The sequence below is a fragment of the Zingiber officinale genome, chromosome 5B, assembly GCF_018446385.1.
Source record: "Zingiber officinale cultivar Zhangliang chromosome 5B, Zo_v1.1, whole genome shotgun sequence".
NCBI lineage: Eukaryota > Viridiplantae > Streptophyta > Magnoliopsida > Zingiberales > Zingiberaceae > Zingiber > Zingiber officinale.
The window spans coordinates 103143515-103153060 of record NC_055995.1 but is presented as its reverse complement, the minus strand read 5'-3'; the positions used below and the strand labels follow the sequence as shown (position 1 = coordinate 103153060).

Here is a 9546-nt window from a genome sequence, read left to right as displayed (position 1 = left end):
GTGGATTTTATATTTTTTGATGAGATGATGAGTGTTATAACACCTATCACGTTCTTAGAAAAATGTAATGGTTAAAATATGAGACACTATCACATTAAATCTTAAGATCCAAATTCGGTGCAATATGTGTCTTTTACCCAAAGTCAAAATAAATTCCCTATTGAAACTCTCCACAGTAGAAAAGGGCAAACTCTGACCCCAACTTAGAACATCTTCAATGAGGGATATTTGGAGAGGATATTTCTCCAAATATCCTCCCTTCTCAAATATCCCCCCATCTCCTATTGTGGGGGGATATTTGAGGGATGATTGAAAATTGTGCCCGGTGATTTCTTTTTATGGGGCCCATAAAAGAGGTGGGTTGCCACTGTTTTTTATTTTTTTTAATTTAATTAAATCTGATGTGATCCATCAAAATGATATGGAAGTGGGGGATATTTCATTATGAAAGTTGAGATATTTGAATAATAAAATATTTGAAAAATAATATGGAAATAAAGATCATAAATACTCAAAGAGAAATATATGTATTTATTATGGATGTTCTTATTATATTATTATTATTATTATTATTATTATTATTGTTGTTGTTGTTGTTGTTGTTGTTGTTGTTGTTGTTGTTGTTGTTGTTGAGATCATCCTCCTCATCCAATGATCGATTTGCCATTATTTTTTCAGTTAGTGGTTAGCTAACTTTCGTGTACCCTGGTTTCCATGCTCATTCCATCGCAACTTAACTCCTCTTTTCCCTTCCCGTCGGTTTCGTTGTCCCCTTCCGATTCAGCCACTGCGTGCTCCGCCTCTCCTGCTTCGATGGCTCTGCAATCATCGGCTTCTTAGTTTCCAAGAGCCTCAACGATCTTCTTGCTACAATTACTGCCTCCGAAGACTGCTTGGCCTTTCCAATTACTGGTCGCCCCACAACCGCCGGCTGGTAAGTTCGTCAGTGCTTCTTTTCCGCCTTTTTTTCCATTCTTAATTCTTCTCAAGCCAACGATTTTCCGGACTTGTGAGTATCGGAATCACATTCTGTATTATTTATGCGTTTCTGATCTCGGCCCCCGTCTTGGTGCCCTTTTTTGTTTAGTTTTTATGGAGTTTGTGGGTGACTGTTGACCTTAAAAGCTGGGGAATTTGGAATTCGGTGAGTTGGATCTCAGCGGCTAGGAAAGGCCGGTTTTTGATATAGATGATTAGGAGGCAGGACATCGGCAAGGGTTTTCCACTGTTCTTTCTGCTTCTGGCCTTCGGGTCTTTCATTGCTACCTACAATCTCGTCGCGATGGTTATCCACTACCGGCGGCGAGAGTCGGTGAACCAGCTCCGTGTTGATAATTTTGCCAGTGGGATGCTTAAGATTGGGAGATTGCGCGTTCAGAGGCAGCTGTTTCACGTTGCGGCCACTGCAATTGATGCAGCGTATAGCAGGTGGCAGTGCCGGATAATGTACTACTGGTACAAGGAGATGAAACATGGCGAGGGGTCGGAGGTGGGAGGGTTCACCAGGGTCCTCCACTCTGGAAAGCTGATAGCCTGATGGATGAGATCCTTAATGATTAAATAAATTTACAATCACAAATGAAAGTCACTAATTATAAGTAAATATTAAACATATAACAATAACAAAATATTCTATATTTTGCATTGCTATTAAACAAACACAATAAAATATATAATTCAATAGGTTATAGTCATTGATCCAAATTGTAAGAAAAAACATAGCTAATAGCAAGATAATTATTGTCAAATGAACTAACAATTTATATATATATATATATATTTTTTTTTGCTTAGACCTGCCTAGACCACTTATACAGACCACCTAGGTGGTTTTCTTAGACACATTTTAAAAGGTTTTCTTAGCCACTAGGCAAAGTGCCTAGGTGGCTACCTAGGCTGCCTTTTAGAACTACGGCCATATAAAAGATTGTTGGTTCAATCGACTGTTAAAATTTGGTTTGCCTACATAACATGATTTTCTTTTCTTAATTTCCTATGTGGTAACTAAAAGTTAAAGACTATTACGTATGTGATAATTTGCTAAGAAGCCCAAGTTACTTGTGGTGTCTTATGCAAAATCTATCCCACGTTAACTTAATCATATGCAATATCTAGAGGACTTACAGTTTTCTCAAATTTTTTTCCTGGTCATCTCTTCAATGCTAAGTGCTGCAGACAAATAGTTGCTAGCTCCTTACCAAAATTTTCTCATTTGGCTGATGGCGAATAGGCCCTTAAAGTAAGTATTGTTGTTTGACAACTGATCAAGTTATTCAACTGAAAATTTTGTACATGGCAGGTTCTTTCACCATAAAAATGCATTTAACAGTGTCAGACAAGTGCATGTAACTTCTTCACTATTGAACTATTTATCAATGCTCCCTTGTTGCTTCAATCACTCTGAATGTGTCTTTGGTTCATGACTTTTGCAAATATTTACCAACGGAGGATATTGTTCTCTACTGCTTCATTGATGTGGTTCCAGGGGTACATTGCCCTAAACAGACCTTTGGCCTTTGTGTAATGGCTGGAGAAGCAACTATTGAGGAGGAGTAGACTATTTTCCTTTGAGAACATTGTGCCATTTGACTCTATCTGTGTTACTTGATGAGCAAAACAGAGCTATCTGTGTTGCATCTAAAAAACTGTAGGTATGTATTGATAGCAGAACCAGATCATATTTTTGTCAAACCGTGCCAAACTTGGCTCGCGAAGATTATCTTGCAGGATTTCCAATCTTCTATATCAAACCAACTGAACATGTAGACATTATGAGGAAGTTTTTTCGAGAAGAAAAAGGTCCTATAACTAATATTGACCCTATTGGCAGTTTCCCTGTGATAATTAAAAAGGTAAATCATGACTCCTTTTGATCATTAGTTTTTGTAACATGTGCTTGCAGTTCACTAGGCCACATATACTTCTTTTGAATGTAATCCCTGTGTCATTGGTTCTATATCAAACTATTTCTTCCACAATTTTCTTGGAACTATCAAACAAGTTTTGCAACCTTGTTTGTCTCACTAAGTCCATACTAGAGAAGATTGCTCCTACTTGGATGAATATTTCTTTGAATATGAAAGAGGATCCCAAGACAGACCAAACTTTGGGATTGGTGTTAGAAATGTGAGTCCTAATACGCTCTACTTTATAATGCATTAATAGATTTTGATTGGTGGAGATATTCTGATGCCTTCTAAGCTCTGAAATAGGTATGCTTATTCAATTGCAAGTGCATTACATGGCGTGCAACATATTATTCGGAAAGTTTCATTATACAAATATTTCCTCTTTCTTTTTCTTGTGTATTTATGTTTATATTTGTTATTTTATAGAAAAAAAGTATATCTATGTTCTTCTTTGTCATAACACTACTTTCAAATTGTTTCACTACAGCCCCCTTGGGACTTGAAGTTGGGGAACACTTTCATTATACATTTTACTTATGGATGTGACTATACATTGAAGGTATCTTTCTTTGCTAATTCATGCAGACATATTTTCCTCATGACAATTCGTAAATTGTAACCAACCTTACCATGAAGATGCATATAAGTTACGGCACTGCTTGTGTGTACTTGGTAGATATTTATTTTTTAAAAAATAAAATATTATTTTTATATAAAATTTAGTTTTCTAGTTAATATTTAGATAATTTTTTTTAACATTGTTAAATTATTTAATCATTTTGAGACATTGTTGAACGTAAATAAATTTTATTAATTTTAATTTTGATTTTTTTTTTATGATGAGACATTTTAATTTACGTTGTCTGGATAAAAAAAATCTTTGATTCATGTTATTATTAAGGAAAAAAAAAAGAAAGAGTGAAAAAGAAATATTATCGACAAGGGAGGAGAAGAGCATTCTAGATTATCACCGAAGAGAGAACATAAACTTATAGAATTACTGATGAGAAAAGAAAAAAGATACTGACGAGAACATAAATGTACAAAATTAATGATCAGAAAAAAAATAGACACGAAACATTGGTGAAAGAATAATTAGGATTTTTTAGAGATATTGAGAAGGAAAGAGTTTATTAGTTTTATAAGATATATAATTAAATAGAATAAAATCTTGACTAAGTGCAATTATGAGGAAATAATATTAAATAAAATAAAATCTTAGTTAATTATAATAATGAAGAAATAAGGATACTAATGAATTAATAAGATGTAATTAATAAGTTAGCATGATATTTATTAATGCGTATGTTATCATTAATTAATATTAATGATACAATTTAATTTTTTAATGTCTACTTAATTATGTAATCAATGGACCTCAGTAATATTGGTACCTTAGGCATAAGTCTTAATGGCCTATGCCTTGAGTCGAGTCTGCTTATGGGTTGTGCCGAATGTTACAAATCAAACTAGTGAAGTGTGATTCTATCTTTTGGAGCTAAAAAACAAAGAGTCTTAATAATTGGAGTTATTACGGACCCATTGTGTACTTTGAATCTTATTGATTTAAGGAAATGAGGCTCTACCCCTTCACTTTATTTGTTTTTATAGCATCAGCCACTTAAAAAGAGGTGTGTATATACAATGGTTCACAGCTAGTTGGCATGAACTACTACTAAAAGAGTAAATTCCAAAAAGGGCGGCATTATTATATACTTAATAAGAAGAGGGTAGGTATTCTTTACACCTCTAATTTCACTTCTTTTAACCTCCATATACATTTTAAAACAAAAAGGAAGTAGATTTCTGACTAGAGGCCAAACTAAATTTCTATATACTTGTTTAGATACATTTATCCCAAGTTTGTATGGATGACTTGTTTTACTTTTATTTATATTAACTTTTGTTACACTTCACATTGCTCTCAAACTAGTAAGTGAACATGGTATATCAATGTGGCTATATCACATTTACATGTTCAAAAGCCCCGAGCTACAATTAGAGCTAACCTCCCGAGACACGTTGACATCTTTAGAATTTTGCGAATAAATAACATTAATCCGCTATTTAATTTATATTATCACGATCATGCTCCAACCATTAATCCACGAAGATATTTTTTATATTAACCTGGTGCCTTGCCACTTGTCCCGTGCCCGGGAGCTCCACGAAGGCTTTTGTGATTTTAGGAAAAGGATGCAAGAGGCTCTAGCAGAGGCCTTTCCAAAGACGGAACTTATTCTATTTTCAGATTTTTCTTTTCTGTTTTTTGAAACGACACCCTTTTTACTTTTGCTAAAAAAGGAATAAATTTTACAAAATAACGGCAAAAAAAAAAAGGAAGAAGAGAGCGGGCTCCAGTTCCAAATTCGTATGCAATTTATGTCTTCCAGCCTACGCTAGCGGATAATTGACTGACTTGTCTGTTATTTCTGAGAAATTTAAGGGTATTTTAAAAGAAATTAAATTGTCTGCGTACTTTTCAGAAAATATGTTACGATTTTTAAGGGTACTTTTGAAATTTTAGCAATTTGTCTTTTGTTTTTTCAGCGACGGTCCCTCGTGACTGAGCCCGTCCATAAAGGCCGCTCCCCTGTTGAGCAAACCACGGCGAAGAAGAGATGGACGCAGGTGGAGACATGGAGCTGCCGGAATGGTGCAAACTGCTGCCCAAGATCGAGCTCCATGCCCACCTCAATGGCTCCGTCAGAGATTCAACCCTGCTGTGAGATCTCGCCCATCTCTTTCCCTACTAACTAACTCATCTATCCATACCTAGGGATCTGCCATCGAAACGTCCGTGCTATCATTTCATACTCTCTCTGGATCACTCACTGTGTGCCGTGGGAATTGTCGATGTACAAGTATTTCATCATCGGCCGCCCATCGTTGAAACGATTCTAATTCCTTGTGCCTGTCGGACCGATATGTATGACTTCGATGGGTTTTTAGGTTCTTCTACAAGTCTGAAAAATGTTTCCTTTATACCATGGAATTTGAGGAGTAATATTGAATACTTGAGGTGGACATTATTTGGAAATTCTTCAAGGCAGATTATGTCCGCCGGAATGGCTGCCTGCGAAAACCTAGCCATGGCTTGGATAATTCCCTATTTCACATAGCATTGTGCATTTGCCTTTTTTTTTAATTACTGAATTAGTGATAATGAGCGTTTTGCATACTGTGGGAGTTCCCCTGATTTTCATGACGAAAAGAAACTATATTTAACTAACGGATGAAGACAAGAAAAAAAAACAGTTATGACAAACTTGGCAGATAATATGGTAGGGTGTTTAGATAATGTTTCTCATAAGATGCATTCATGGAGTTTATACTATGGTGGCTGCGCTAATCTCACTTCTTTAATATACAATGTGGCATTGACCCATACATACATTGAAAAAAATAGGTTGACTTCTCTATTTGATGGTTTAACTTAAGAATTTGTTCTTTATGTACGCCTTTATTACAACTGTGGCTTTTGGTATGATGCAGAGATGAATGTTTAAATACAATAATTTAATAGCCCAATATATTGATAGTTGTGGGTTATGCTTGCATCAAGATGCATTAAATGATGAATCCAATTATTCAATTAAACACAATGTAAGCAAAGGTAATAGCCTTCATGGGGTGGCATTATCCTACTCAGTATGCTGTTAGAAGAACACTTTGAAAGTGTTAACCTATTTAATCTTATCTGTGTCTTTCCTCTAACTTCTACAGAGAGCTTGCAAAAGTATTGGGAGATGAAGGTGTCATTAATTTTGAAGATGTAGTACATGTTATCATGAAAAGTAAGTGATACTGAAGTATTCTTGTTTCCTTGATTCAGTTATTCTTTTGGAGATAAATTGAACTATTGTTTAGAATCTCAATATTTCCTGTTAATTTTTTGACAAAACACAACTTTCATATTTCCGTCTAATGCTACTTACATTTTTTTGTTTTTTTTACACCTTTCCTTCATTTCTTCCACGGATACAGCAGCAGTTTCATTATTTCTTCCCACTGGACATAGGTGTTATTTACCATCATTCACTTTTACAACTACCTTAACATGGAAAGCCTGATTGTCCCTGTTACCCCTTCTTAGGTGTTTCTTCTTGCCTAATCATGTCTTTGTGGTACTTATCCTGAGCTCAATGATATAACAACGATTTAAATTCTGCCTCCACTTACATAAGTCACTTGAACTTGGTTAGAGAAATCTTTGCATCTTTCTAAATTTGGCACTTATCATGATGTGCATTGTAAATATTGCAGTCAACTTAGGTTTGCCCGACTGTTGAATTATGGGGGAGTATAATTCTTCCATTGATAATTTGTCTGAATTATAGTGAAAAGCTTCTTCTAATTTGAACATTATTTTGTTTTTTCTTTTATCATGAAGAATATCGTCTTTGTTATGCTAGATTATTGTTAATTCTCTCCATTTACGTGTATAAAAAACCTACCTAGTAGGATCTTGGCACCTATTCTGCAATAAAAGAAAATGAGACTATATGATAGCTAAAATGTTTCAATAATATCAGGGGAAAATCTCAACTATAGTTTTTAGGATAATGAAGAAAATGATAGCTAGGAAGGGCCAACATGGGATCTCTCTCTCACCCTTTTTGGATGTAAAAAAGAGACTGTTTTCATTTGACTTTACAATATGAAGGTAGGATCTTAAGGATAATTTTCACAATAATTCAAGAATATGATAGTTACTTATTAACAAAATCGAATACTAATACGGTAGCTAGTTTTTGCAATAATTATGATCAGTCACTGATAGCTCTGGATATTGCATATTTGCTGCAGATGGACGGTCTTTGCCAGAGTGCTTCAAGCTTTTTGATTTATTTCACATACTTACCACTGACCATCAAACTGTGACAAGAATTACCAAGGAGGTACATCAATTGCATGATTGTAACACAGTCCGCTCTCTGTCATACTTCTGCATCTTGCTGTCTTCTAGGTCATTGAAGATTTTGCTGCTGAGAATGTTGTTTATCTTGAACTAAGAACAACTCCAAAGGTATTTGTGCACAAGGGACGAACATGTTTTCAAAGATATTGAACAATTAAGCAATGACACTATGCTGATCTTGCAGCAAAATGAATCTAAAGGAATGACAAAGCTCTCATATATGAAAGCAGTCATTAATGGCATACAAGCAGTTGATACTGTTGATGTTGCTTTTGTAACATCAGGTGCAAGCAATTTACCTCTTTCCGAAACTACACCAGTAAATTGTATAAGCAACTGCAACAAGAGGAAGAAAATTTATGTGCGCCTTCTTCTGAGTATTGATCGCCGTGAGACCACTGCATCTGCAATGGAAACAGTACTATCAGAGGACTATATTTGCAGTTTTTTTTATCAGTCAAATCATTCAATCTGAATGCTACTTACAAAGGCATTAATCAATTTTATAGGTCAAGCTTGCAAGGGAACTGAAGGATTTTGGTGTGGTTGGACTTGATCTCTCTGGCAATCCTATTGTCGGTGAATGGTAAATTGTGCATGCAATGTAATTATAATATAGCAAATGCAGTTTCCAGGTTCTTACATCACTTTTGATCTGCAGGGAAACTTTCCTTCCTGCACTGAAGCATGCTAAAGAGCTAGGGCTACCTATTACTCTCCATTGTGGAGAGGTGTGTCATCAAGCTTATTGCTGTTTCAAACTAATTTTTCAAACTGATTAACTAGTTCAATGTAATGACTTAGAGATTTTAGGTACCAAACCATAAGGAAATCAAAGCAATGATCGATTTTTGCCCCCAACGAATAGGCCATGCTTGCTTCCTTAAAGAAGAGGAATGGACGAGGGTGAAAGTCTTAAGGATCCCAGTAATAATCTCCATATGCCCAGTCTCTTTTTAGTTTTTTTTTTCACTAACTTGGCCCCCTATATTTTGCTTCAAATCCCACGTATGTATCGCAGGTTGAGATATGCTTAACATCAAATATCCAAAGTGAACGCCTCTCTTCCTTATCCAATCATCATTTTGGTCGGTACCTCATTTTCTTAAGTTCGGTGGCTTATGCATTACCTTCAATAGACAGTGATAGAGCATGACTGTGCAGCTGATATTTACAAAGTTAACCATCCAGTGGCACTGTGCACTGATGATTCTGGTCTTTTCTCAACATCTCTGTCAAACGAGTACCATCTTGCTGCCTCAACATTTGGTGTGTTAATCACTATCTTTATCACAAAGCATATCTACCAACCTTTATATTTACTGCATTATTGTATTTTAATTATGCAGGACTAAACAAGCGCGACATGTTTATTCTTGCTCGAAGTGCCATTCAATTTTCATTTGCTGATCTTGAAGTCAAAGAAGAGCTTAGTAAGATTTTTTGTGAAGCTGAAGGCACATTATTCATGTAATATTCTCTAATTGGAATTGATCGTGCTCATAATTAGACATTGTATTGGAAGTTTCAGTTTATTGAAATCATAATCAGATAATGGATTAGTGTGCCTTGCAAATAGCCAAAGAACATTCTCAGGACAATTGTTACTCCTTTGTGTTCCATTGAATGGGTACAGAAAATAGGTATACAACTTCTAGTGATTTATTGTTTTACTCCTTTGTGTTCCATTGAATGGGTACAGAAAATAGGTATACA

At 35.3% G+C, this 9546-nt stretch overlaps 1 protein-coding gene across 3 annotated transcripts; it reads left to right on the top strand.

Annotated features, from left to right (window-relative positions):
* Window positions 1-706: 706 nt before the first annotated feature.
* LOC121985237 (N6-mAMP deaminase-like) lies at window positions 707-9408 on the top strand. 3 transcript variants are annotated; one of them, XM_042538559.1, is made up of 13 exons: window positions 707-934; window positions 3397-3468; window positions 5460-5634; window positions 6636-6706; window positions 7719-7810; window positions 7879-7938; window positions 8015-8248; window positions 8340-8416; window positions 8492-8561; window positions 8644-8757; window positions 8852-8918; window positions 8995-9099; window positions 9180-9408. In XM_042538559.1, the coding sequence occupies exons 3-13, from the start codon at window positions 5531-5533 to the stop codon at window positions 9302-9304; spliced, it is 1119 nt and encodes a 372-aa protein (XP_042394493.1). In that variant the 5' UTR covers window positions 707-934; window positions 3397-3468; window positions 5460-5530; the 3' UTR covers window positions 9305-9408. The 3 variants fall into 3 exon arrangements, with proteins under 3 accessions (XP_042394493.1, XP_042394494.1, XP_042394495.1); XM_042538560.1 differs by having other exon boundaries at window positions 5460-5838; XM_042538561.1 differs by lacking the exons at window positions 707-934; window positions 3397-3468; window positions 5460-5634 and adding an exon at window positions 5852-6525.
* The last annotated feature ends 138 nt before the right edge of the window (window positions 9409-9546 follow it).

What these genes read in the sequence shown, in the direction of transcription:
- LOC121985237 (XM_042538559.1), top strand. Translation starts at nt 5,531, where the DNA reads ATGGACGCAGGTGGAGACATGGAGCTGCCGGAATGGTGCAAACTGCTG. An exon ending in GTCAGAGATTCAACCCTGCT is followed by an intron (nt 5,635 to 6,635) that starts GTGAGATCTCGC and finishes TAACTTCTACAG; the next exon opens with AGAGCTTGCAAAAGTATTGG. An exon ending in TGACAAGAATTACCAAGGAG is followed by an intron (nt 7,811 to 7,878) that starts GTACATCAATTG and finishes GCTGTCTTCTAG; the next exon opens with GTCATTGAAGATTTTGCTGC.